We start from the raw sequence: 27670 nt of genomic DNA, 5'->3' as shown, positions 1-27670 counted from the left end.
AGAAATAACACACCAGTCTCTTTTAATTTCTTTTTTTTTTTAAAGAAAAAAGGGAATGAATTTGTTTAAAATACTGATGGATTATCCAAAACAGTCCCTAGAATAATGACGAATCCTTTTTATACATTTGACGACCGGTACCTTGGCTTTCTAAAGTGGAAGTTGATGGTAGTGATGGACACCCTTTCTCACTAAAATTAAAAATAAACAAAACTAATTATAAGATTTTCTTTGTGGATTACAAACAAGATCTTATAATACCTCCAGTTTTAATTAAAAAACCTCATTTATAGTCTATAAACGAGGTTTTATAATTAAAACTGAAAGTAATATAAAAGACACGTTTTGTTTTGTTTTTCTGAAGACGCATTCTTTGAAATCGTTGTGCCAGAAATTTAATTTCGATGTAAAACATACATGACCTGGCATATAACATTTGTTTATTACTCACAAAAAGCATGTAATGGTGACATAATTTAGTAGTGTATACATACACCAATAAGATTATACTCCTCCGGTCCTAATTATAAGACCCAATTGACTTATTTGAGGAGATTAAGGAAGTAAGTTAAGTTGATTATTTATAATAAATAAGTGTTGTCATTCCTAAAATATCCTTGCTAATTAAGTATATTGGCTAAAACTATCATTATTAGAAGGATTATCTTGGAACAAAATACATAAATATAAGAGAGAAAATGGATTGGGTCTTATAATTAGGACCAAATAAAAAGTCAAATTGGGTCTTATAATAAGGACCGGAGGAGTACTCTCTATTTCTATTTGTAAGGTTGAGAAAGAATGATTTTTTTATACTGTTTGTAAGTCACTCTATTAAATTTTTTATATGAATGTAGAATTTTATCTTTCATTTATTATTGTGTCAATTTTATTTTTATAAAATATACTGTATATTAAATAATAATAAAATCAGAAAATTGTTGAATTTTAAAATGTAAAATTAACATGTTAAAGATAACTCATAAATAAATTCAGATGAATACAAAAACAGGCTGCACTGATACACGTCACAGCAAGTGTAATTCGTCACCAATATACTCAACCCTTATTAAAAAAATTTTAAACGTAAACCCTACCGATTAAAATTAAACTGTGGAAGTTGTTTTCCAAGCAAATGAGCACCAAATCCGAGCCAGTGGTTTGGACGCTTGACAAGCCTGAAAGATTCCAGCCACCTAACGAGTACTCCAACAACTACTCACATTGGCGAAAGAGATTTTGCAAATGGGAAAATGACTTATTTCGATGTAAAAGGAAAAAAGAAAAGAAAAGAAAGGGAAATGACCTAAGAGGACCATGGAGAACTACGCATTCATAGAAAAATAGATCAAAGTTAACAAAAATAAACGAATTTGTCAAATGTGCCACTTCCAGTTATTAACATAACAGTTAAATAATTAATTTAAAAATATTAACAAAAATTAGTTAAATTGATTGTTTGTTATAAGCATGTGTTGACCTTCCTTAATTAACAATCCTCTTTAATAATGTCTATTCAAATTACTCTTTATTAAAAACTTCTTATAACTAATAAGGATATTTTGAAAAAAAAATAGATTAAAGTATTTTATTTAAAATCAAATCTTATAACTAACTTTTATGTTAAGATAATAATTCGCACATATTTCAGTTATACAAATTACAAAACTCAATAGTAGAAGTAAAACAATAAGCTACAAACTCTAGCAATAAGGAACTCTCAAATTAAAACCATATATATTATTGATTATATTTTCTATACAGAATTTTGATGGAAATGATCCAACTCCTATTAAAAATTATTTTCTAGCTAAACTTATGTGAATACAAAATGAATCATTTTCATATATTTTTGGGGCACTTTAGTCCTTGGGTGGGGCACTTTAGTCCTTGGGTGCGATCTTATCGTGACGTGTCAGTCTCGGTTGGAAATGAGGCGCAGGTTAGCGAGATAGGGGAATGTGGCGAGTGGGGCGCAGTGTCCCACATAGAGGCAGTTTTCAAAGTGTCGGAAGCAAGCCACCCAATAAAGTCCCCTCGTGGATGGTGCCCCTTCCTTTAACAATTAACATGGTCCCCTTCCTCTCCCATTTTCCTGCTTTACTCATTCTATTTATCAAATAGAATTTCAGGTCTGAAAATTAAAAAAATCCCTCATTAAAAATTTTATTCACAAGAGCTACCTGATGAGGTTTTATACGCAAAATATCAGAAAACACATTTATTCAGTGACCATTACTTAAATGTGGGTATTTTTCACCAATCAAAGTTTTTATATTAATATTAAATGGGAATAAAAATTGTAATAAATAATCTGAAAATGATCTAAAAAATTTCAAATCCAATTTTTTTAAAAAATAAAAATCATATTTACCCAATATATTAATTATGCACATATTTTTCTAGCTTTAGTTTATTTTATCTTGCTTTCTGTAGTGATGCTTATCTTTCACTTTCACAGCAACATGCCACCACCGACTGGCATTTCGAATTGGAAAAAGAAAAAAAAGTGAAGGCATAAAGGTTTTACAATTTCATTTTCCTCTCACATAGCTGATGTGAAAAAACAAGTGAATATTTGGGGAAAAAAACAAGTGAAAACGAAATCTCCTCCAAGAAAACAAAATAAGACAAGCCAATTCTCTCTCTGTTTTTTTTTTTTTTAATTTCACAACTTATTTTAAAAATAATGTGTGGACTGTGGAGGATACAAATTATTAGTAATTATAATTATAAAGCTCAAATTGCCAGAATGCCCCTTTATTATATTCCATTATTCCCTGAGTCATCTGGCACAGAAGAGAAAGCGAGCCACGGGTTTTACAGAAACAGAGCAACCGTATTTAATTTTCACAACCCCCCATTCCAGCACCAACTTGCTCCAACAATTTTGATTATTCTTAAATCTTCACTTTCCCATCAGTTTCTTTCTTTCACTCAACTCAACACAAACCCTAGACAGCAATTTACCTTACACCCAAATGGGATCGACCCACGAGCTTTAGAATCCAAAGCAACTCCACATATAGCCACTTTCAGCTCATACCCAACTCAATTATGGCCGCTTTTTCCACTCCCCATTCCTTCACGGCCTTCACCTTCCTCGTCTTATTCTTCAAAATCGTAACTTCCGACCCAATTTCATCGTTCTCTTTCCCTGATTTTGACAAGGATCTGAAATTTGAGTCCAATGTTGCCCTTTTGGGCGGTTCAAAGGTCGTCAATGGTGGTTCTGCGGTTCAACTCTCTGGGTCTGAGAGCCGAGGAGGAGTCATGTACAAAAAACCCATCAAGCTTATTGGAGGTAAACCAAAGCAATTGATCTCTTTTTCCACTGATTTTGCATTTTCGATCTTGTCGGTGGATGGGGATGGTTTGGCTTTTGTTATGGTTCCGAGTGGTCTTCAAGATGATTTCTTTAAGAAAAGTCCATCTGGGATTTCTTCTTCTCAATTGAGCAAAAGAAAATCTATGGTTGTCGATGTTAAATTCACCGCTGAGTTTGGCAGCAGAAATGGTGGGTCTGCTCATTGTAATGTGGCCATTAATGTGGGTGATTCAGCACCAGCAAAAACACGCAATACCTCCTCTTTGAAGATGGCTCTAAGAAAGGGACAAAAACTTCACACTTGGATTGATTATGAAGCAAGTTCACAACGCTTAGAAGTGAGATTAAGTCAGTATGGTCACTCCAGGCCTGCGGATCCCTTGATTTGGTATTCAATTGACTTTACAAAGATATGGAAAAAGAGTGAAATGTTTGTGGGGTTTAATTCTGTGAAGGGAAATAGAAGTTTTCAATCCCAACCTTGTTCTCTACATTCATGGAGCTTCAATCAAAGGCCTTTTCCAAATTGGATGCACTCAGAGCCTGTGGATCTGAAGGCTCTTTCTAAGAATTCTGAAACTGCAAAAGTGAAACCAAGGAGCGATTGTGTTCTGAGAGTTCTTGCTGCTATGATATTTGGTGGTGGATGTGGAGCATTGACTGCATTTGTTGTGCTGTATTTGTGGACCATCTTCGGCAACCGGCGTCCAGTGGTGCCGGAGGAGTTTGTCGGGGAGCAGCCTGTAGATTTTGAGTACAAGAAGGTGAGCGTAGTTGTAGATAAGGCCATCAAAGATGGCAAGGAGTAGATCTGGATTGGGAAGCATTTGTGCTGTACATTATTGTTTCTTGCTTATTTTAAGGTTCTGGTCTTGTATTGTAGTATGGTAAAACAACTATCCAATTATATTCCTCCTATTGTTGTCTATTTGCATATTGAGATCCAACCTGGCATTAACGATTGCATATAGTTAGCTAATGTTAAATGGTTCGCACCTTATATGCTGCATTTTGTAGATAGATTTTTGCCCAATACTAATGTGGTTTGAAATATAACATTGGAACCTTGTATGAGTCAAAGGGCAAGAAGAGTGAAAAGATGAAACCATATTCTTGAGTCTTGACGTTGTATGTTGTCATTCCTTTATTGTATAAGAAGAGTGAAAAGATGAAACCATATTGTTGACGTTGTATGTTGTCATTCCTTTATTGTATAAGAAGAGTGAAAAGATGAAAGCATATTCTTGACGTTGTATGTTGTCATTCCTTTATTGTTATTATTATTATTTTTAAATTCTCTTTGTCTTTGGAGAGAGTTTGAGGACTTGTATGGGGAAGGATTAAGTAATAAATTTTAACCAACGAAGAATATCGCAATGAGAATGAAATAAAATCCATGGATATAAAATAATGCTTGTGGTATGACAGAGAGTAAAAATATCTTCCATATTTTAATGTTTGAAAGATTAGAATAATGCATCAATGAAAATGAGAGGTGAGCAAATGATCATCATATTCTTTTCAAGTCAAAGAAATGTTAAAAAATTAATCTGTTAATTTGACACGAAATAGAAGGAAAAATATTGTTAATGATTTTCAGTTGAATACATATACACACATATATGTTGGATGACTTTGATCTGTCTCTTTTGTGACCTTCCTCATCCACGTCATCTAACGCCATCTAAAAATGATTAAGAATTTTTTAAGAAAAAATTGCAAATAAAGACCTCTTAAAATTATTATTTGGGACTCTTAATTTGGAAAGTAGCAAATAAGGACCCGGTTTTACTTTTGTAAATATGAAATCACGGGAAAATGTCTGAAATTTCCCTCAGTCAAAAATAAATTGATTATGAAAAATGATAAATTCATTTTAGCCAATGATAATTTTAATAGACCAAATCACAATGGTATGTCAAATGACGAGTTGATTATGGAAAATGACAATTTCACTTTAGGGAATGACAATTTCAGTAAACTAAGAGCTTGTTTGGTTGGGCTTATTTGGGGTGAAAAGTAGCTTATTTTTGCTACAAGCCCGATTGCAAGGTGGTCACCTGTTTGGTTGGGCTTAACTTCAAAAGGAGCTTATCTGTTTTAAGCTATTAAACCAGCGTTGGGGGAGAAACTGCATTTTGTAGCTTATTTTGGAGCTTATTCTGCTTTTTCACTGTTGCACATGTCAGAGCTTCCCCCCCACCCTCTTACTTCGGCTATATTAACACATTTCTTGAGTTTTTTTTTTTCACCTCAGATTCTCAGACCTCTCCCATATCCTCTATTGTTTTTTTTCACTTTTATTTATTTTTTCATGTTTTACTTTATATTTAGATTACTCATCCGGTCCTAAATATAAAACTCTTTTTATAGTGTAAATCCTGTCCTAAATATAAGACCTTTTTTTAAGGTCTTATATTTAGGACCAGAGAAATATTTTTTATGATTTCTTTAAAGTTTTAAAATTTAATTCACTTATTAAATTTGACTTCTTCATAATAAATTATTTTAATTTTATTGTATTATGTTAAATCATTTTTTTATCATGTTTCATTATTTATTAAAATTTATATCCATTTTGGTTATTTTACAGCCAAACTTACTTTTACTCAACTATAATCTAAACAAACTTTTACCAATCTTACTTTTGCAAACTAGCTTTTTTGAACTTCAATCCAAACATAATTCAGTTTATCCAATTTAGCTTTTACCAACTTCACTTCTCCATAAGCTACTTTTTCAATAAGCTACTTTTCCAATCGCTGATCCAAACGGACCCTAAATCACAATTTGGCTGAAGGACATTTTTGACATTTCACCTATATTTCATATTTGCAAAAGTGAAACTCCGTCCTTATTTGCTATTTTTCAAATTGAGGGTCTCAAATCACAATTTTACATATTAGGGGTCTTTATTTGCAATTTTTTATTTTTTTTATTGTTAGTAAGATGTTGAAAATTCGCAATAATATATATAAGAGAGTATTTAATTTTAACCCTAATTTAGTTTTTATGGATCTCTCTTCTGATTATAATCGGTTCATGGATATTTTCATAGTGAAATAAATAAAACCTGAATATACGGAAAGGTGAAAAATTATGAAACTGCAATAAAAATCTGTCTTTCTAACACCTTCTATTCTTATCTGTTGCCTTGACTCATCTCTTTCCTCTTCACTCTGACATTCAGAATTCCTCCTGATGAATAAGAGCCAGCCTGAAGTTGTCCGATCTTGATCAATTTTGAGGTCCAAGATTCACAAATTTAATTCCCCACCTGATATATTTTATCTTTCTCTAGTATCAATCAAAAGAATGCATATTGGGTCCGTATAGACATCAACATTTGAAATATATATTAATCAAAAGAATTCAAATTTTGATGAAATAAATTCAATTCCTGCGCTTAGAGCTCATACGAATGAATGAGTAATCCATCCTTGTCATATTCACATGTCATTGTGTTCTTCTTCGTCTCCATAATCATCTTCTTCAGCAGTAGCATCTTGGTACTGTTGATACTCTGAAACCAGATCGTTCATGTTGCTTTCGGCTTCCGTGAACTCCATCTCGTCCATACCTTCCCCTGTGTACCAATGCAAGAAAGCCTTCCTCCTGAACATGGCCGTGAACTGCTCGCTCACCCGACGGAACATCTCTTGAATCGATGTGGAGTTTCCGATGAACGTGGAGGCCATTTTCAATCCCGTCGGAGGAATATCACACACAGTTGATTTCACATTGTTCGGAATCCATTCCACGAAATATGAAGAGTTCTTGTTCTGCACATTGATCATCTGTTCATCAACCTCCTTCGTGCTCATCTTCCCCCTGAACACTGCTGAAGCTGTGAGGTATCGTCCATGTCTTGGATCAGCCGCACACATCATGTTCTTCGCATCCCACATCTGCTGTGTGAGCTCTGGTACGCTTAAAGCTTTGTACTGCTGAGAATTACGAGAGGTCAGAGGAGCGAATCCCACCATGAAAAAGTGAAGCCGAGGGAAGGGGATGAGATTCACAGCCAGCTTTCTAAGATCGGAGTTTAGCTGACCGGGGAACCTCAAGCAGCATGTCACTCCAGACATGGTGGCCGATATCAAATGGTTCAGATCACCAACTGTTCCTCAGGGGAAAAAAAAAATTAACAGAGTACGAATCAAGAATCTCCATATACATTGAAATCAAACAGTTTAAACAAGAGGGAAGAAAGATCTTACAGCTTGGCGTGGTGAGCTTGAGGGTGCGGAAGCAAATGTCATAAAGAGCTTCGTTGTCCAGCACCATGCATTCGTCGGCGTTCTCAACGAGCTGGTGAACAGACAAAGTCGCGTTGTATGGCTCCACGACGGTGTCGGAGACTTTCGGGGAAGGAAAGACAGAGAAAGTAAGCATCATTCTATCTGGGTATTCCTCTCTCACCTTTGAAATCAACAGGGTACCCATTCCCGACCCTGTTCCTCCACCCAGAGAATGACACACTTGAAAACCTGCAAAATCACATCAAAAAACGATATTGTTTGATGATAACGTGTTCTTGTTGTACATGTTCAACACATATAAAATTGTGGGATTTATTACGAAGAGATTGATGAACAGAAATATATACACGTACCCTGCAAGCAATCGCAGTTCTCTGCTTCCTTTCTCACAACGTCGAGAACGGAGTCGATGAGTTCGGCACCCTCGGTGTAATGGCCCTTAGCCCAGTTGTTTCCGGCCCCGGATTGACCGAAAACGAAGTTGTCAGGTCTGAAAATCTGACCGTAAGGTCCGCTTCTGACGCTGTCCATGGTTCCGGGTTCGAGGTCCATGAGCACAGCCCGGGGCACGAACCTTCCACAACTGGCTTCATTATAGTAGACGTTGATCCTCTCGAGCTGAAGATCGGAATCGCCGTTGTAGGTTCCGGTGGGGTCGATGCCGTGCTCGGCACAGACAACCTCCCAGAACTTGGCTCCGATCTGGTTGCCACATTGGCCGCCTTGAATGTGGAGGATTTCACGCATTGTTGAACCCAAGAGAAAAAAGAAGAACTGGTAAATTCAAGACAAGGATGAAGGGAAAATTGAGGTGTGTTTGTTATCTTATAAAACGGAAAGAATGGGTTAGAAACATTGGATTTTTGGGGTGAGTTTTGAAATAGCAGGGGAGGAGGAATGAGGGGGATTTTGATTGGTTGCACGAGGGTCATGACCTGTTGTTTTTCTTACTATATCTTGTTTTCTTTACTATTTTTAAGGGCCAGTTAAAATTCCCATTTTTGGAAAATGAAAATTGACATCTGCCCAACACAAAAACAGATCTCTCACCCTTCTTCTTCCTTGCTTTAGTAAATTTAATTTCTTACATGAGCTTTGTCGATCATAAATATGTTAATGGCTAAGTTGATAACAAAAGTACTAAATTTTTTTTTTCCCCCAGTCACAAAACTACAAGAAAATCATTCTTAGGTGAGCCATGCCCACAATATCTCTTTAAATCCAGGTGTGGCCCCAGTATTCTCTATAAGTGTAGATCCATGATCCATCCACGTACATGTCCCTTGGTTCATCATGACAAGTGAAATGATCAATGCATAGTATTAATTGGAGTTTCAACTTTTTCCTGGACGGCGTCTTTGTCCTTCTTTTTTTTTTTTCCCAGTTTTATCTTTTCATAATGCTTTTTTATTTGCCACCTATTTTTTCATAATACCAAACACTAATTATATTTCGAAGAATTATAATGAGACTCTAATAAAAAAATAATTACAAAATAAGTTTTAAAAATTATTATTTTTTATTGGGTTAAGGTGCATCCAACATCCCGAAATATTTTTTCAGGTACATCCAACACCCTAAAGTATTTTGTGATGCATTTAGCATCCTGAAGTATTTTTTTAGATGCGTTCAATACCGTGAAATATTTTTTGGTACATCTAACATTTCAAAGTATATTTTTAGGTGCATCTAACACCCAAAAATATTTTTTGGTGCATTCAGTATCAAGGCAAAAAAAATGCTTCAGGGTGCTGGGCGCTTCTAAAAAATACTTCAGAGTACTGGATGCATCACAAAATATTTTAGAATGCTGGATGTACCTGAAAATCTATTTCGGGATACTGGATGCATCTTTACCCTTTTTTATTTTAAAACTTGTTATTATAGGTTATTAAAGTTATTATTGAGATTGTTTTTAGTAAGTGTTTTCCTTCCTTAGGATTTCATTATAATTCTCCCATTATATTTCCCCAACATATTTTTAATTCTAATTTCTTTAAGGAACTCGCATTTCCAATTATCCTATGCATGGCCCAAAAAAAGAATTTTTTAAAATAATTTATACTACTTCCAGTCTTTAATATAAAAACTAATTAACTAATTAAAATAAATTAAAAATAATTAAATTAGTTATTAATAATAAATATATATATTATCTTTTAAAAATATCTTTAGTTAGAACTATTATTATTGTAATAACCAAAATAAAAGTCGAGCTTTTATATTTTACAAGAGAATGTAACAGTAACTATATATGGGACGTGGGCGAACGGAGGCCACGAACAGATGGCAGCAAGGCAGCATCACCACCGTTCAATGATCAAACATTCCTATCCAACACGTCACAAAGCTCATCTCGATCACTCCACACAAGACAAGATGAACCCTATCAACAAGTATCTACATTACACTCCCAATTCGTCCATGTCTCTATATAATGGCGTGAAGCGCTCCGTACTCTACTCCAACCTCTTACCTTCATCTCGCAATTCCCTGCTCATCCCTTCACGATTCATAATGGGTATGGTCTTTGGGAAGATCGGCGTCGAAACTCCGAATTACGAAGTCATCAAATCCACCACTGACTACGAAATCCGCAAATACCCACCTTCTGTTGTAGCTGAAGTCACCTACGAGCCATCTCAGTTTAAGGGAAACAAGGATGGAGGATTCACAGTTCTGGCTAATTATATTGGCGCTTTAGGGAATCCCCAGAATACTAAGCCCGAGAAGATTGCCATGACTGCTCCTGTTATAACGAAGAACACAGAGAATTCTTCTGGTGGAAGTGAGAGTGAAGCCATTGCTATGACAGCTCCTGTTGTGACTAAGGCTAGTGACACTGGGGAGAATAAGAAGATGGTGACTATGGGGTTTATATTGCCGGCCAAGTATGGGAAAGCTGAGGAGGCACCAAAACCGTTGGATGAGAGGGTGAAGATCAGAGAGGAAGGAGAAAAGAAATATGGGGTTGTGAAGTTTGCAGGAGTGGCATCAGAAACTGTGGTTGAGGAGAAGGTGGAGAAGCTCAAGAGGAGCCTGGAGAGAGATGGGTATAAGGTGGTCGGGGATTTCGTGCTGGCGAGGTACAACCCCCCTTGGACTTTGCCTCCTTTCAGAACTAATGAGGTTATGATCCCAGTTGAATGAACACAACATGACTAACAGTTTGATGTACTGCGTTGTTGGATAGTTTGTAAGTTTTGATATTTGAAAATCTGTGAATGTAAGAGATGTTTCCTTAAGAAGACAAGCAATGCTATAGTCTTTTGTGCATTGCTGGGTAACTTGTCAAGAGGATTGAGTGGCAGAAAGTTTGTAATCTGAATAGCTGATCGTATAAATACAGTTTAGTCCTTTTCTTTTTACCATGCCTTCGCTTATCATGATCTTTGATTCTGGAAATTGGAATGTGTTATATTATCATGATCTTTGCTCAATCCTCAATTCCTGTTTATCATGCCTCCCCTTTTCATCATTGCAGAAATCAGTTTTCCATAAATATGCTTCAAGAGTTCACCTACAGATCTCTAAGTGAGCTTTTATTAGCTCTTGATGCAAGAAATATTCCGAAGAATTCCTCACGATATTCAGCCATGCTAGAGGAGAAAGAAGACTGACTTAAGTGAATTGTTCAATGGTGAGTTTCCCTGATAAAAAATTTGTTGGCGAGTTTCTTTTGGCTTCCGATGCAAGGAATATACTAAAACTTTCCGAATCGAAATTGATTTAGATATTTCTAGTTCGATATCAGAGGCTAGACCAAGTATTGTGTATCATCATCAACCAAACTTAAAAGGCACGAAATTCAAAGGGGATAGAAGATGGTGTTCAAGTAAGGTACATCCCGTTTGGATGCAGTTTGTGCCTTTATAACATAAGAAGTACACAGACTTGCAATACCGCCGTCATTTGTTCTTATCCAGTGAGAACTGAGAAACTTCACTGAAATAGTGACGTTATTGAACAAAATAAGTGGAAGTCTCTAGAACTGACAAGCATGGATGAGCCCTATCACCTGCCCTTTGTCCTATAAGTTCTGTTAATCTCCATCCTCTTGGACGAAGGAAACTATTCAACATAGCTAACGCACTTGCAAATAACAGTAACCCCTTTAACAGTGTCCAGAAAACCATTTTCTGCCGTATTTGAATAAAGATACTCCTTAACAATTGAATCAATTGAAGTAAAACAGGCATCTAATAGCAGACATTGAGTGCACAAGTTAGAACGAGACAATGAATGATTCAACACCATAGGAGACGAAGAAGAAGACAGTTTTAAGTAATGCTCCGCGAGTGCTTGTATTAGGACCATTTGTATCATACAGGCATATTCTTGGTCACTTATTAGCCGAGAAACAGAGTAAGCATTGATGAAATGGAACCACTTGTAGGTTGCACTAGTTGCTTCACTTGTATGAACCAGGTTGATTGGGATTTCATATATCAATGCTTCTCTGAAACGAATCACGCTGAGATTAATACTTCAAAACACCACATCAATGGAACAACCAGAACTAAAGCACGGATATACGCCCTGCAGCTCAAAGTTCCTAATTATGCAGAACTGTATGTAGCGACGCTACACAACCCCAATTCACATGTCAAAATCTTTGGATGAACTTGTGCTAATTATGATGCTAAACTGTTAAAATCAGAATAAAAACCAAATCTGTCATAAATAACGGTGTTTTTTTTTTTTGCCGCCAAATAACAGTGTTTGACAAGTACAATTATAAAACAGATATATATACATATATATACAGGGATAGAATTGACTTTTAAATTGATTTATTATTTTTTTATATGCATAAACTAAATATTTCAACTCATTATAATTTATTCAATAAAACCTATCTATTTTAATAAAATGCTAAGTATAATTGCAGAATGATTTTTTTCCCAATAAAATATATTGTTAAAAAATTAATACTCCCTCTGTTTTTTTTATAAACAACAACTATCATCTATTTCTTGTCTCAAATATAAGTAATATTTGCAAGTTGTTTTAAATTTTTGTAGTAAGTTTTTTATTTTGTCTTCATTAATTACTTACTTTAATACTCAATATATTTATTATCTCATTTTTTAAGCCATCATCTCCTACCATCATATATTCCCTCTCTTTTATAATTCTCTTTATTATATTTATTTTTTATTTTTTCTTATAATCCTTCTCACAGATAAGGATATTTTGAAGAAAAAACTTTCAATTTCTACACATTTATTATTTTAAACCAATTTTAATTAATTTTTTGATCTTTGTGATGGAGTAAGATTATTTATAAAAAGTGAAGTAAGTTTAAGAGGGTATTTAGGTGAAAATCAAATTATAATTTTAGAAGTGATTTTATGAAGTTTGAAGTAAATTTGTGAGAAAACAGCAAGTGGCTATAATTTGCATATTAAAAGCACAAAAGGCCAACTGCCCCGGCCCAGTGCGGGTACCCGACTGGATCTGGTAAACAGGCAAAGGATAATTCAAATATACAGTAACCCGATAGGATTCATCGGAGAAAAGATTAGCGAAGCTCAGCTCATCATGGATGAATTCTTCCATTAATCTATCAATGGCGTCATTTCATCTTCTTTCATCTCCACTTCCCTTTCGCTACTCTCAAGATTCTTTCTTCCATCCCTCAGAGCTGGGAAATGCGAGTTCTAAAGTTCTAAAATTTCAAATTCCTTTCAAATTTACTCCTTTTCACCAGATAAAGCTACACCCAGTCAGAGTGTCCGTTAATGGCGACAATGGAGCTATTGAAACCCCGAGCCCAGCACGCCGAGGCAGGAAAAAGAAGCCCCAGTCTTCTCCCTCTTCGTCTTCCTCGTCTACCGCAGCAAAACAATCGAAGCGCTCGAAAAAGACCAAAGTCGAAAATGGCACATTGGAAGTGAAACCTGCGGAAGAAATAGCAAACGAAGGTGAAACAACTGAAGAAAGCAAAACCCCATCTTCGTCCTCTTTGTATTCCTTTGCTGATTCTCCAGCAAAAGAATCCATGCGTTGGAGAAGAACCCTTGTCGAACTGGGCGCATTTCAAGCGAAACCTGCGATAGAAACAGCAAACGAAGCTGAAATAACAGAAGAAGAGGCAGAAAATTACGACGACGGTATGGATTTTTCTTATGACGACCCGCCATTAATATGCTGCTTCGGCGCTGTACAGAAGGAGTTCGTCCCCACAGTGCGGGTGCACGAATACCCGATGGACCCGGACATCTACTCGGAGTGGAAAATGCTGCAATGGAAGCCGCCGGAGTTCGGGAGGGCTCCGGGAGGACCGGTGTCGAATGTGGCGATTGCCCATGTCCGGCTCGGCGGGCGAGCGGCATTCATGGGAAAGGTTGGGGACGACAGTTATGGGGATGAGTTGGTTTTGATGATGAACAAGGAGAAGGTTCAGACGCGGGCTGTGAAATTTGATTCCAATGTGAAGACTGGATGTACGTACATGAAGGTGAAGTTTGAGGATGGGAAAATGAAGATGGAGACGACTAAAGAGTCGGCTGAGGATTCACTTAGAAGCTCTGAACTGAACCTTTCTGTTCTCAAAGAGGTGAGAGTTCATATGCCTACTTCTCTGTACTATGATTATTCAACTTAATCAAAACAACTTCGCTAATACTGGTAGGCTTTGGAAATTAGTATAGTGATTAAATGATCATTTGGTTGATGAATTTCTTTCTATAATAATTGCATACCCATTGACTTCTTCGCTGCAGCTAAATTTCTGTTACTGATCTATCGAACTGAAACTTGAGAGACTGACGCAAACTAATAATATGGTTTGTGGGGACTTTATATCTGTGGTCTCTGTCTCTTTTATTTTTATCCCTTTTCGAATGTGTTGCATGCATTTACTTGTACGAACATAGAGGATAGAGATTGGTGGCATGGGAATTTTGTTTGGGTATCATGGTCGGGGATGCCTTTGGGCTTTATCTGAGTTTAGACATCCTAGAAAAATTGAATCCATTTTTGGTAAGGGAAGATAATGTTTCATCCAACCATTGAATCCCTCTGAATTGCTGTAAACGGTTTTTCCTCTTCCATGTTTGATCCATTAACATACTAGTAAATTTGCCGCATAAGAGTAACATTCAATACTTTAAGAAATTATGAATTTCAAGCCCTATTGTTCCTTCTATTTCTATGTCCTTCTTGTTGATGATTTGGATCTTGCTGGTTAGGATAATTTTATGTGATTTGAATGCATTGGTGTAATGGTTGTTGCTCTTAACCAACTCAAGAACTTTCTTTTCTGAATTACTGTAGGCAAGGCTTTTCCATTTCAATTCAGAAGTTTTAACATCCCCTTCAATGCAATCAACCCTCTTCAAAGCAATTGCATTGTCTAAGAAATTTGGAGGCCTTGTGTTTTTCGATCCGAACCTCCCTTTACCTCTGTGGAAATCACCTGATGAGTCAAAAGAATTGATCAATAAAGCATGGAGTGAAGCTGACATTATTGAAGTTTCAAAGACTGAGCTAGAATTCCTTCTTGATGAAGAATATTACGAGAGAAAGAGAAATTACAGACCTCAATACTATGCTGAGAACTACGAAGAAACCAAAAAACATCAGCAAGATTATTATCATTACACTCCTGAGGAAATCTCTCCTCTGTGGCATGACAAACTTAAAATCTTGTTTGTGACGGATGGAACATTTAGAATTCATTATTATACCCCTAGTTTTGATGGGGTTGTGATTGGAACTGAAGATGTTCTAATAACTCCATATACATGCGATAGAACTGGTTCCGGCGACGCAATTGTGGCTGCTCTTATACGAAAGCTGACCTCATGCCCAGAAATGTTTGAAAACCAAGACATTTTGGAGAGACAACTTCGCTTTGCGGTTGCAGCTGGAATAATAGCACAATGGACCATTGGTGCGGTAAGAGGCTTTCCCACAGAAAGTGCTGCGCAGAATCTTAAAGAACAAGTTTATGTGCCTTCAATGTGGTGACAAATAGATGGTTTGTGTGCCTTTATATAGTTTAGAGCCTTGATTCTGGGTATTTCTTGGTTCAAATGGTTTATCCAGATATTCTCCAAAAGTTTTTTTTGGTGAATAGATATTCTCGAAGAGTTTTAGTACTTCGGCTGAAACCAGGGAAGGTGGGAGAACTCAACAGTCACAGACTGGGACTCTAGGTTGCATAAACTGTTTGCTTTTGTGTTTGGCTCCATTTCATTCATTCAATGACACATCCTTTCATTCTCGTAACAAATGTGGTGGATTCCACCAATTGAAAATTTTGTAGGTGAGAAATGGATTGTACACTAATATTTGTAATGCAATTGTAGGTGTTATCTCTTCATTCTCACCCTCATTGCTCACATCCATGTGATTTTGTATTCCCATTTTCATGTGAGTCGACAACTAGGAAGTCCATTCCCATATACTTCACAAGGGCTGCAAATCGATGTCAACTTATCAATTATCGATACATAGCATTAAAATTATACGATCCCACATTCTACTGCGAGTCATGAATGGTACACGTGTCTAGTTCCTTGAAGGTTGCCATGTTTTAGGTTTGAGATCTTTGAGAAATAAATATTATCTCGGGTTTTTAATATAATATCTACTTAACTAATTTGAGTGTATTAAAAAAGTAGTTAAATTAGTTATTTGTTAAAAATGTGTTGGTTTTTCTAAAATAGCTTTTTAAATCATTTGGATTGATACTAATTTTTGATACAAATTTTTTTTGACATATACAATCAATGGGGTTATTTTGAATAAACAAGACGAATAAAATTGATTGAAATCTTATATTTAGAGTCAAATTCAACCTCCTGTTAGCTTTTATATTAAAGATTGGAGATGGTATACACACAGGTTTATGTTGTCTAAAAACTTATTTTACATTTTGGTTTTATTTTAGCTTTGTTGGTAAAACACCCTCCATTACTTTACTAAAATTTTTAATTTGGATTGGTGATATTTAAAGGGCTTGTTTGTACTTGCTTATGTTAAGTGTTTATTAGTATGTTTGCATAAACTGAGATAAAAAATTTTTTTGTACACTTGTCTCATATTCTGTTATTACTGTTGTAAACAAGCACAAAAGCTACAGCTTAAGGCCTTGTGCCCGACCATTATTTGTATTGGTTCTTGGCGTGCGTTTGTGTCCAAAAGTTTCCGCCTTTCCTTTGAAAAGTCCGGCCCAAATATACCTACTTCTATTTTTTTAAAAGAATTGTAAAAGGTTCTTTTATTCACTATAGTTAAGGAACCAGTTTTAGTACTCATTATAATATTGAGTACCATGATACATATCAAATATCAATCGTACAAATTTAATATGGGCGGCTAAGATTTAAATTTTTATTTTTTATTTTTTGAAAAATATTTTCTTTTAATAGGTATACAATAAAAAATATAATCTCTTAACTGTACGGTTTTCAAAAAATAATAAATTTTATTTAAAAATCATAATTTAAAAATTTTAAATCTAAACCATTAAAACTATACTAGAATGATGTAGATTTCATCACAATGATAAGTATTATGGTATTCATCATAACAATGGGTATCATGATACTCATCACCACTTTCAATCATTGAATAGTTTAACTTATTTTTTTAAGCCATTGGTCCTTTGTGTTCAATTACTACTCCTCCGGTCCTTATTATAAGACCCAATTTGACTTTTTATTTGGTCCTAATTATAAGACCCAATCTATTTTCTCTCTTATATTTATGTATTTTTTTCCAAGATAATCCTTCTAATAATGATAGTTTTAGCCAATATACTTAATTAGCAAAGATATTTTAGGAATAACAACACTTATTTATTATAAATAACCAACTTAACTTACTTCCTTAATCTCCTTAAATAAGTTAATTGGGTCTTATAATTAGGACCGGAGGAGTATTTCAATTTTGAAAACATTGACAGTTTACCTCAAAATGTGATTTTAATTAAAGTTAGGCGTGGGTTTGAAATTTATTTGTTTATATTAAGGAGCGAAAGCAATACATGGCAGAAAGAAAAGTACGCGTAAGTGTTAATAATAAAGGGCCCACTGGAATAAAAAGAAAGGGTAGTCAGATTTGGGGAAATTAGTGGCTACGTATACTCGGAAACTGACCGGAGTCTGAAGGCCCTGAGGGCGCCGTTAAGTTGGAAAGTGTAAACTAATGGCTGGATAATTGATTGTGAATGACTTTGAATTCTATAGAAGTAGGAGTAATGTACATGCATTTTAAATGCTTGACTAAGAAATGGGTTGCTACCTACTCTTTTATTTTTTTAAGGAAAGATATCTCCGTCTTTTATATAAAATATAATTTGTAATGCACTATAAATTAAATCTTATATTAAATATCAAAGGTAATATATTATATTTTTATAAGTTATCAACATATGTTGATTTGAGATAAGCAAATAAAGGATAGAAGTACACAAATTAAATTGAAGCAATTTGCGGGGGAGGAAATTAATTGGTGGTACACGAAAGAAGAATAAATGCTTTACTTAAGCCTAATGAGTTAATTGTTTATGCATAAGATAAAATGTAGTATAGATAATTAATTATTATTTTTAGTCCTTAATATAATAATTAGATAACTAATTTAGAGATATTAAAAAAATTAGTTAAATTAATTATTTGTCACAAATATCTTAAACCATCCTCTTTTAATAAGGTGCATGGGATGATTAAAATTATTCCTGGATGAAAACCTCTTACAATCAGTGAGAATATTTTTAAAAAAAAGATGAAAGAAAAAATAAATTGGAGTATTATATTTATAATTAAATTTAATTCTTAACTAGTTTTTATATTAAAAACGAGAAGAGGTTGAAAGTTATTTAAATATTTTAAAATATCAAGTTTGTTAAGGTCTCCTGCATTCTGCATTTTATTCGTCGAGTTGGTTCTTTAGGTTTTTTATCTCCTTATTTAACAAAAAAAAAAAGAACTCTTTTTATGATTGACAATTCCAAGTCAATTTTGTGTACTACTTCGCTTTCCATTGTCATATTCGAGTTTGGTCAAGCATGACTAGGTTGAAGAAGTCTTGGTGAAACGCCATTGGAGTGGTTTCATTTCCCATGGCCACTTTCAGTCGTACTCGTTTCTTCATGGACAATATATGTTTTCTTATGGGACCTTTTGAAGCTTCCATGATTCCATCACTTCGACTCTGTCACCCCATATTGACTTCACTTGCATCAGCTCAGCTTGAAGAAATTCCCACAAAGTTTATCAATGTCACCGATAAATGACTTTTCTATGTAGACTTGTTCACCCCCACACGCTTTCTCAATACACTGTACATGGAATTTAAAAGAACAAATCATGCTGTGCTACTTCTAGATAATGGGATTTATTACAGGTGTGATCTCTACATATTGATATATTGGATTCTGAAGAGTTCAAATCTATTCTTCATGATTCAAAATATAGCTATTTTCTGATCTAAATCTTTAGACTGGCTTGAATTATTAGTTAGATTATTTTACTAGTACATATCTCACGTCCGTAAATTCATTTTAGAACTTTGAAACATGGACACAAACTCGGAGAAGGTTAATTCCTTCTAGGAATTGATTTGTAACTAGGAGAGATGGCCTTTTCTCAGTATAGCTGGCACGCAATGAAGAATAGGAGAAAAAACTGATGAAATTACTGTATATTGGAACCAACCGGCAATCACGGGCGTCTCCATCCAAAAACGAAGGGAAAATTATGAACAAGCATCAAATGGAACGTATGAATCTAATCTCCTCAGCTAAACTGTACGGGAAAAAAATTAAAAAGCAGAATTGCAATCAATTTGCAACTTCAACACCCCCCTTTTCCAATAAAGAATCAATGAATCAGTGGGACAATACTCCCTTCTGCTAGATGTCTATCTCCCAAGTATAAACTAACCTCCTTAAATTATACACAGCCCCCTCTACTTTCCTCCTTCGCCTATAAATCTTTTCCCCATTCGGTTTGCATCAACCAAAATTCGTCTCTTTTGAATCGTATGGCAAAAGCCCCATATGTCCTTCGATCCTTCCGTGGCACATTAACCAAAATAACTAGCCTGAATAAGGAAAGCACATTGCCACCTCAACTGATGTACTGCTGCCTTTTTAGGCACTGGCGTAAATCTATCATCTTGGGCTAGTCATACCAAAACCCGGTTACCCTCTTTGGGTTTTAAGACTAAGCTTCCGGCTTTGGTCAAGTTTAAGTCTTGTAAGCAGCTCCTGCGACTGGTCACAGATACAACCTGGGAAGGGATTAGCGAAAAAGCTCTCCTCTGTCCTTGGTGAATCACCTGGCTGTCTGAGATAAGGTGCGCCTACCCTGTTTGAATGTATGTCTTTAACCTTGGAAGAAAATTTTTCCCAAGATATAGCACCCTTATCCAGCTTATCAATCAGTTTTACAAATCTTAATCTGGAAATGAAAAAGGAAACGAAAAACCTGTCAGAAATGCATATTATATAAAATTTTCAAAATAGGGACACGTATTTGGCATTTAGAACTGACCTGTCAGGATTTATAGTCTTCCTGAATCCCTCAAACCTCCTATGGCCCTGCACTGCCTTGGCCATATTTCCATCATAAGTGTAGACAAAGACATCACTTTCCAGGGCAACAATGTAATCCAATGCAGCAAGGCGATTTTGATATGGTTTGAAGGGCTCCAGTTCTTCCTCTGTTGCCAGGGTTGAATGAGTGAATACATTAGGGTACTCAGATCGGAAGGCATCTAAACTGTTTCTTCCATAGATCGGGCCTGCAACTATGTAGATTTTTGTTGTAGAAGGGTAGCCCATGGCTTTGAGAAAAATGGCCGCCTCTCTAGGGGACATAGGGCACCCCCCTTGCAATCGTCTTTCAATGGCATTGATCTCTTTCTCCTTCCAGTGCTTAGTTTCATACCTCATAGTCTTGAGTTCCATAGCCTCCTCTGCTGTGAGGTTATGACTGCATCCGGTAAAGGCCAGCATGTCTTTCTCATATCTATTACAGAAGAAAGAATCCAAACAAGAAATGTCAGTTTGGCGGCTCATAACTGAACGAAGAACGGACAACAAATGGGTGAAACTACACGATGATACCTTAAATGAAGGGCAATATATGGTTCGTTATTGGATCTTAGCCTGTTGACCAAAATTTTTCCAAGCTCTTCAATCTCTGGTGAGTACCTGAGAGCTTCGTAATTGGCACGACATCTGAGCTTCTGAATATGAGAAGCAAGGCCGTTATTGGCAAGTCTGGAATCTGTGTGAGTAAAATGTATGACCTTGTGTCGCTTCAACAACTTGGAAATCTCGTTTCTGTAATAACTAGCCTGCAAAACAAGTATGTAAGTAAGACCACTCCACATTTCTTGAATTGTGTGAATCTCGTCACATAGTTGGATTATTTCCACACCTTTGACCAGGAAACAGGAGCCTTCATAAGAGGTTTAACATTTGCATGCTCGGCAGGAACATACTCGACTATGTCAATGTCGTCTTTCAAAACATTCATGAAGTGCCTCCAGTCAAAAATATCTTTGAAGTCACTGAAATATATGAGAGGGGCTATTATATATGTTTCGGAAAAGAAGGATACTGTGAGGAGTCAAATTACGAGCACCGCACTTACGAAATCGAAAATTTACCTGGGATCTGTCCAAAAGGATTCATGATCAAGTAAAGGAAGAACCAGAGTGGCATTCATGAGCTTTGCAATTGCAACCATATCACATATCTGCAGGATAAAGCAGGTTCTGAGAATTAGCCATGAAAAGTATAATCTAGGAGGCTGGGAAATAGAACAATTATCACAATCTTATATTTCAGTTGATCTTACTCCTGTTCTCATTTGATTTAACCCGCCGTTAGCATGAACAAGCAGATAGCCATTTGTCTTTGTATCTGCCCCTGAAAAATTACAAAAGCGGAACAATGAGTCATAAACATATACATTAAGCCCACCTACATATGCTTTATAAGAATTCAGAGCAGTCCTACATACTTATTCGCCTCCTGGGTCGAGAGATGCATTTATAATAGTTGCCAGTGTCGGGCTTCATCCATATTTCCTCAGTCTTTTGAAAAGAAAAGAAACAGAACAAGGAAAAGAAAGCGTTAAAAATCATGAAAAGTGAAACTAAAAGTGATATAGAGCTATAAAAATGACAGTTACATCATCATCTCTCAACTGCGGGGTTTATATTCTATAAGTAATGCTCATTACATCATCATCATCTCTCACAACTCTAGCGTGATATTCTATAAATAATACTGGTTACATCATCTCTCGCGACTCCTAAACCAGTCCAAATACTCAAAACGTTAAAGAAATAACAAACCCTGGCTCTCACAACTCTGACCCAGATATGAAAACAACATGAACTCTTAACAAATCAATTCAATTAAAGAAAGCTAAATAATTAGCATATCAGAAATTTTTTTCATCATTTGGAGTCAAATTCAAAACCAACGCCATGAAAAACCAAATGAAGCCTATCCTTCTTGTATCCACAGTTACGCTAAATTTAGAAAGCTAATCGATATAAAACAGAGGATCTAGAAGAAACTTGAATCTGAGATTCTTGTTTAATGAAATAAATTAATGATCGGTAACTTCGTAAACAAAAACAAGACGGGAATAAAAAATCCAAAATCACTTACGAGTAATCTCTGAGGGACATGCTTGGGCAAGGAGGTTTCTCTCTCAGTGACGGCCCTCTGAGCCGATGCCCAATCCTGCTTGAACCTCTGCAACATCAATTGACCATTTTCTAAGCTCCTCCTATTAACCTCCGAGGCAACTCCTAGAAACGCGGCCTTCAAAAAAGCCGTCATAACTAACATCAACGTCAACATCCATAAAACTCTACGACTTATATTCTTCCCCGATCTCATCGACGCAACCACCATGGATGCCCAGATATAGAATTGCTCAATGCAGTGGAGGAGGCGCACCGGTAAACAGAAGAGCATCCGCGTGCGAAGCAGGATGTACCTGATGACGTGATGGCGTTGGGCGTGATAGTGGTGGAGTTGGGACCCGCCACCGGCACCAGATTCATTAGAGTCGTCTTCACCAACGTCGGAGTAATCAGAATAGCCAGACTGTTTCTCAGGGTCGGCAATATTGTCTGCGACGCGTCGTCTAGGCAAGGTGGGGCCGGCGATCCTTGGGCTTGTATTGCAGGAGCTGGTAGGGCCGCCGGACGACATGACCGGTGCCGGAAAATAACAATAAAACGGCAACCCCGAATCGGGAAACCAAGTTTTCCGAGAAAAGGAGAAGGCAAATTAATTAAAGAGAGGATTAGGAGAGAAGAAGGAAGAAGAGGTTTTTTCTTCTCTCTGTTGGTGTGGTGGCGATGAGAGAGAAAAGGGAGAGAGTGGGTTTTGGGTAATGGTATCGTGAGATTGGGGGGTGTGAAAAGGAGAACGAGAGAGGCTCCGAAATCCCAGGAGGGTGCTTCAGCGGAGGCAATGTGTCATTTTTCTCTCAGGTTTCAGTGTTCTGATATGCAACGTCTTCCTCTTCCCTCCCTTTCTCTCTCTCCCTCCTTCCCTCTCTCTCCCTTTTATATAACCGCGACGTGTTCTCATTCATGTGCTATTTAGATTCTTCAGGATGATTAGGATTTTGTGCGTCAAAAAATCAAAACAGCTAAATTTTTAGAGCCTTATGACTTATTTGCCCTTTGATCTCAGATCTTAAATTTTAATTCATTTTATTTGACATTATCTCTGAAAGTGAAGCACTTCCATATCTTTCAACTATCATTATTTGATGATTTGGGGGGAAATGAGGATAGGCATAAAAAATCATGCTCAAATATAGTATTTTTTTCTTAATTAATTTGGAAATTATTTGATCATTATTATTAATTAATTTATCTTAAGTTCATGTATGAAGACGTGTGAGTGTGATATTCTGATGGATATTTTTTAAATTTGATATTAAACTAAATTTGATTTGAAACTGATTGAGATCAGATGCCTGATCTTATAATTTATAGGTAGTATCTATCATCTCCATTTTCTGCTCGTCTTGTTAAATGTACAGTTCAGATAAATTTTACCTAACTCAACAATTTAGGACCAATTAATGAGAAATTATTCTCATAAAATATTTTTTTAAAATAAATCTAACGGAAAACAAACACTTTTAATATTTTATTACGCTTACTACCTATCTGCATCTATATGAACTACTATAACTTATTTGTGATGTATTTGAATTTAAAATAAATAGATATAATTAATTTCAGATTAAAAGAGTTTTCATTTCTTCATATTCTTACTATGACATTTTCTTAAGTATATACTATTCTAAGAAAAATGCCAAACTGAATATTTTAATCGGAATCCTTATCTATTTGTTTGGGAAAAAAATATAGAGTCAAGTGTTTATTAAAAAACCATATACTTAGTCATATTTTCAAGACAGCTGTTTATCTTTTAATCAAAGGACTTGACAATAAATAAAAATATAAGTTTAAAAACTATAAATATGTTTATGTTTGAATCTTTCTTTTTCTTTTTCTTTTTTTAATTTGTGACCCAGTTGCCTTTTTTTATTGATTACTGGTTTTAGTACGTAAACTTTAATATTGACTGTTTTGTGAGAGCTTTTAATCTAGACTTCAATTATAAATAAAGGTCAAAGCCTGGCTACAACTAAAACATTACTCAGGCCGAAAAAAATAAAATTTTTTTAAGTGATTACAAAGATTTCCTAACACCCCAAACTACAAGGGCTAAAATCAAGTAAAATGTTCAGGCAAAAAAAAAATTCAAGTAAAATGTATAAATATCAAGAAGATAAAATTCAATCACAAAGAAAACAAGAAACAAGATACTTCTAAATTCTAAAACTACCAACATTTCTTGATTAAGATGCTATTTACTTACTACTTCTAATCTTAATTATACGAGCTAGTTAACTAATTTGAAAAGATTAAGAAAATAAGTTAAGTTAGTTATTTGTAATAAACAAGTATTATCTTTCCTAAAATATCATTGCTAATCAAGTATGTTGGCTAAAATTATAATTATTAGAAGGACTATCTTGAGAAAAATTACATAAATATGAGGGACAAAATGGATTGGGATCTTATATTTAGGATCAAAATAAAAGTCGAACGAGTTTTTATATTAAGTACCGGAGGTAGTATTTTGAATCCGTAACACCATAAAGAAACCGACCAATGAATTCAAATTCAATAGAAACACACTATTTAATATATATTACCTCCGGTCCTAATTATAATTGCCAGTTGACTAATTTAAAGAGATTAAGAAAGTAAGTTGAGTTAGTTATTTGTCCTAAATAGATGTTGTCTTTCCTAAAATATCCTTACTAATCAAGTGTATTGACTAGAACTATCATTATTAGAAGGGCTACTTTGAAAAAATATATAAATACGAGAGACAAAGTGGATTGGGGTCTTATATTTAAGATCAAAATAAAAATTATATAGAATCTTATATTAAGGATCGAAAGTAGCATGGCATAAAGCCATAAACTTAAGGGAATTTAACTGAAAGATTTTGATCACAATTTCGGTGTATGTGTATAACATGGTACGTGTAGGAGACGCAAAATCCACGTCCTTTAGGATTTGGTTATAATAAATTAAGATTAAGAAGTTCACGTTTTGGGAACTACGAATTCACTTTATATGCCAATGCCGTGCGTAGAGGCTCCATAATTAATCCCTTTCAAAATCAAAGTGTCTCATTAATCACAAAGTGTGACATTTACTCCTATCAAATCATAATCCTCTTTGCTTCTCAATTAGGGAACGCGAGTTCATAATTGTCTGAAGATAAAGTTTATGTAAATTCAATTTAAAGTTTAAAAGATGTTTTACGCAAAGGTGTTCTCCTTGTAATTGCAGAGTCAATCCTTCCATCATGAAAACTAATTAACCACATAACTACAGTGACTCATAGTGAGCATTGAGTCTAAAATCACTGGGAAACCAAGACAACGTTATAAAAAAAAAAATTTCCTTTTTCTAAGACAATAATTAAAAATTAAATTGAGGCACAAAATAAAGTTAATGACGAACACAAGTGTTTATATTATTTTCAAAATTTTCATTAAACTTCTTTTGGCCTAATAATTTTTTTTTTCAAAATTCAAGGAATAGTATAGGTGAATTGGCGCCACAAGTAAGCTAAATCTCTCACACTCTACATTAATTGGCATTGATTCATTTTACAGGCTTAAAGCCTTAAACTAATTTATCATAATCAAGAATTTGTAGTTAACTTCTTCAGTTGGTTTCAAGTTGGAAATTTTTTCCAACCTTGCTTATATTAAATAAGATAGTTAATAAAAGGAAAAAAAACAAAGAATTACATTTAGACTTTAATTGTGGAGACAAACTGACAAATGAGAATTAATTATTATTACTCTCCCAGTGACTTATATTAGTTAGACTAAACTATTATTTTAGAAGCAACTTCTACCGTGAATTGAAAGGAGTTCACATGATATATTAGTATATCTCAAACCAAGTACTAATTCTGATTTTATTTATAAGTTATTTTTAACATGAAAATTAATAAAAATCTTAAACCTTATTAATTCTATATTTAAATTTAACAATTTTCTATTTTTATCTCCATGCAATATATACATTTTTTGAAGAAAAATGATAATTTACACAATGATAAATAAATAACAAAAGAGTACATCCATCTCAAAACTTTGTCTTTAAGTTTAATCATTTTCCAATTCTATGAGTCTTTAATATATATATACATATATTCTTTTATCCTATTTATATTACTTCTAACATGTTTATACAAATTAATAAAAATATTAAATTTTATTAACTCTATTTAAAATTTAATAATTTTTAACTTTATCCTTATTTAATACGATACATTATACTTAATAAAAACCAAACCAATAGAATAATAAATTAGGGGTAAAATTATACATTTATATTTAAAATTTCTCTCTCTGTCTTATAAATATTATAAAAAAAAAACTGCTTCTCTCTTTATAAATAAAATCAAAGCAAATCTTCTTTAAAAAAAACATTTTAAAAAATAAATTAAAAATAAAATTATATATTCATATAATAAATTTAATGAGGCTGCTTACGTTAAAAAAAATATTCTAAAGAAATTTCTTCCTCCCTACCCTATAAATAAGATAGAGGAATATAACCTAGAGTTTGTTTTTTTCTGTGGGTGATTCGTTGGTGGCTTTTTCCCCTCGCGAGGGACAAGTAAATAGGAATGAAGTACCCATGATTGTACAGAAAAAGGGAAGGACGGTTTAGGGATTTCGTGTGAGAAGAGAGGGGTGCGGGGTGCGGTGTGCGGAATGCGTGTGGATGGGCCGACCCGTAGGTTTTGTTACATTGAGAATTTTCCTCGATGAACGCGCCGTTGAAAGAGAGATCGAGTCCCAACTCCAAAAGGACCTGTCACGCTTTCGATTTGACAGTTTGACCTCCCCCGCTGGATTTCCTCATCCCGTGGGCCCATCTCTACCCTCGTCACTTGCATCCCATTCATTGGCCCACGTGTCATGTTACAGGAAATCCCGCATCCCCACTGGTTGTTTTTCCTCATAAATTTTTTCTCGCCGTACTCCTTTTTAAATACTATCCTGCCATTAAAAAATTATTTTGAAGAAGACTAAATTCATATTTTATGGATTAAATTCACACAGTTATTGTCTTTAGAAAAGGGTGCCATCTCATCATTTCCATTCGAACCTCATGCTAAAAGTCATGTTTAACAATGTTTAAGGAAGGGAAAAAAAAAGGAGTGGGCTATGAATAAAATGTAGAATAAGCATTAAGAACAAGTTTGAATAGCTTATAAATAATTTTTTAATAATAATTTATAAAATATAAAATAAATATGTAAGAAAAAATTTATTTTAATTTATAAAAAAATATGTTTATAAATCTGTTTAAATGTCATGTCAAACAGGCCTTAAATTGAATTCTGAATTGTTGCTGGATATGGGCGTGTGGCCCATCTTTGAACCTCTTAAATATATGTGCCTTGTGTTCAGTGGAGCTGTTACAAGTGCAGAATGGGGGTGTGGGTGGGGAAACCATTCCA

At 34.9% G+C, this 27670-nt stretch overlaps 5 protein-coding genes across 5 annotated transcripts; 3 read left to right on the top strand and 2 right to left on the bottom strand.

Moving 5' to 3' along the window:
• Positions 1-2842: 2842 nt before the first annotated feature.
• On the top strand, positions 2843-4576 carry LOC114741121 (L-type lectin-domain containing receptor kinase S.4-like). Its single transcript, XM_028929377.1, has one exon. The coding sequence runs from the start codon at positions 3058-3060 to the stop codon at positions 4135-4137; it is 1080 nt and encodes a 359-aa protein (XP_028785210.1). The 5' UTR covers positions 2843-3057; the 3' UTR covers positions 4138-4576.
• Positions 4577-6665: 2089 nt separating this feature from the next.
• LOC114741116 (tubulin beta-2 chain-like) lies at positions 6666-8337 on the bottom strand. Its single transcript, XM_028929373.1, has 3 exons — positions 7944-8337; positions 7549-7818; positions 6666-7448 (listed from the first exon to the last, which is right to left on the bottom strand). Exons 1-3 carry the CDS (start codon positions 8335-8337, stop codon positions 6778-6780), a joined length of 1335 nt encoding a protein of 444 aa, XP_028785206.1. The 3' UTR covers positions 6666-6777.
• Positions 8338-10053: 1716 nt separating this feature from the next.
• LOC114741126 (uncharacterized) lies at positions 10054-10961 on the top strand. The gene has a single exon (XM_028929381.1). The coding sequence runs from the start codon at positions 10108-10110 to the stop codon at positions 10738-10740; it is 633 nt and encodes a 210-aa protein (XP_028785214.1). The 5' UTR covers positions 10054-10107; the 3' UTR covers positions 10741-10961.
• A 2201-nt stretch (positions 10962-13162) lies between these two features.
• Positions 13163-15584, top strand: LOC114741123 (fructokinase-like 1, chloroplastic). Its single transcript, XM_028929379.1, has 2 exons — positions 13163-14152; positions 14872-15584. The coding sequence occupies exons 1-2, from the start codon at positions 13163-13165 to the stop codon at positions 15565-15567; spliced, it is 1686 nt and encodes a 561-aa protein (XP_028785212.1). The 3' UTR covers positions 15568-15584.
• Positions 15585-19357: 3773 nt separating this feature from the next.
• LOC114741124 (O-fucosyltransferase 19) lies at positions 19358-22843 on the bottom strand. The gene is made up of 8 exons (XM_028929380.1): positions 22241-22843; positions 21582-21654; positions 21417-21487; positions 21226-21314; positions 20994-21126; positions 20678-20910; positions 20103-20579; positions 19358-20009 (listed from the first exon to the last, which is right to left on the bottom strand). Exons 1-8 carry the CDS (start codon positions 22790-22792, stop codon positions 19751-19753), a joined length of 1887 nt encoding a protein of 628 aa, XP_028785213.1. The 5' UTR covers positions 22793-22843; the 3' UTR covers positions 19358-19750.
• Between the last annotated feature and the right edge of the window lie 4827 nt (positions 22844-27670).

Source organism: Neltuma alba, unplaced genomic scaffold, assembly GCF_004799145.2.
Source record: "Neltuma alba isolate B1F8T4 unplaced genomic scaffold, ASM479914v2 tig00003278_pilon, whole genome shotgun sequence".
NCBI classification, from domain to species: domain Eukaryota; kingdom Viridiplantae; phylum Streptophyta; class Magnoliopsida; order Fabales; family Fabaceae; genus Neltuma; species Neltuma alba.
This window is presented reverse-complemented; position numbering and strand designations above follow the sequence as displayed.

Coding starts and splice junctions, on each gene's coding strand:
- LOC114741126 (XM_028929381.1), top strand. CDS start 10,108: ATGGGTATGGTCTTTGGGAAGATCGGCGTCGAAACTCCGAATTACGAA.
- LOC114741124 (XM_028929380.1), bottom strand. CDS start 22,792: ATGTCGTCCGGCGGCCCTACCAGCTCCTGCAATACAAGCCCAAGGATC. Junction 21,315..21,416: donor TAAATCAAATGAGAACAGGA/GTAAGATCAACT, acceptor TTTATCCTGCAG/ATATGTGATATGGTTGCAAT. Junction 20,911..20,993: donor CTCCTGTTTCCTGGTCAAAG/GTGTGGAAATAA, acceptor CTTGTTTTGCAG/GCTAGTTATTACAGAAACGA.
- LOC114741116 (XM_028929373.1), bottom strand. CDS start 8,337: ATGCGTGAAATCCTCCACATTCAAGGCGGCCAATGTGGCAACCAGATC. Junction 7,819..7,943: donor GAACTGCGATTGCTTGCAGG/GTACGTGTATAT, acceptor GTGATTTTGCAG/GTTTTCAAGTGTGTCATTCT. Junction 7,449..7,548: donor CAAGCTCACCACGCCAAGCT/GTAAGATCTTTC, acceptor CCTGAGGAACAG/TTGGTGATCTGAACCATTTG.
- LOC114741121 (XM_028929377.1), top strand. CDS start 3,058: ATGGCCGCTTTTTCCACTCCCCATTCCTTCACGGCCTTCACCTTCCTC.
- LOC114741123 (XM_028929379.1), top strand. CDS start 13,163: ATGGCGTCATTTCATCTTCTTTCATCTCCACTTCCCTTTCGCTACTCT. Junction 14,153..14,871: donor ACCTTTCTGTTCTCAAAGAG/GTGAGAGTTCAT, acceptor GAATTACTGTAG/GCAAGGCTTTTCCATTTCAA.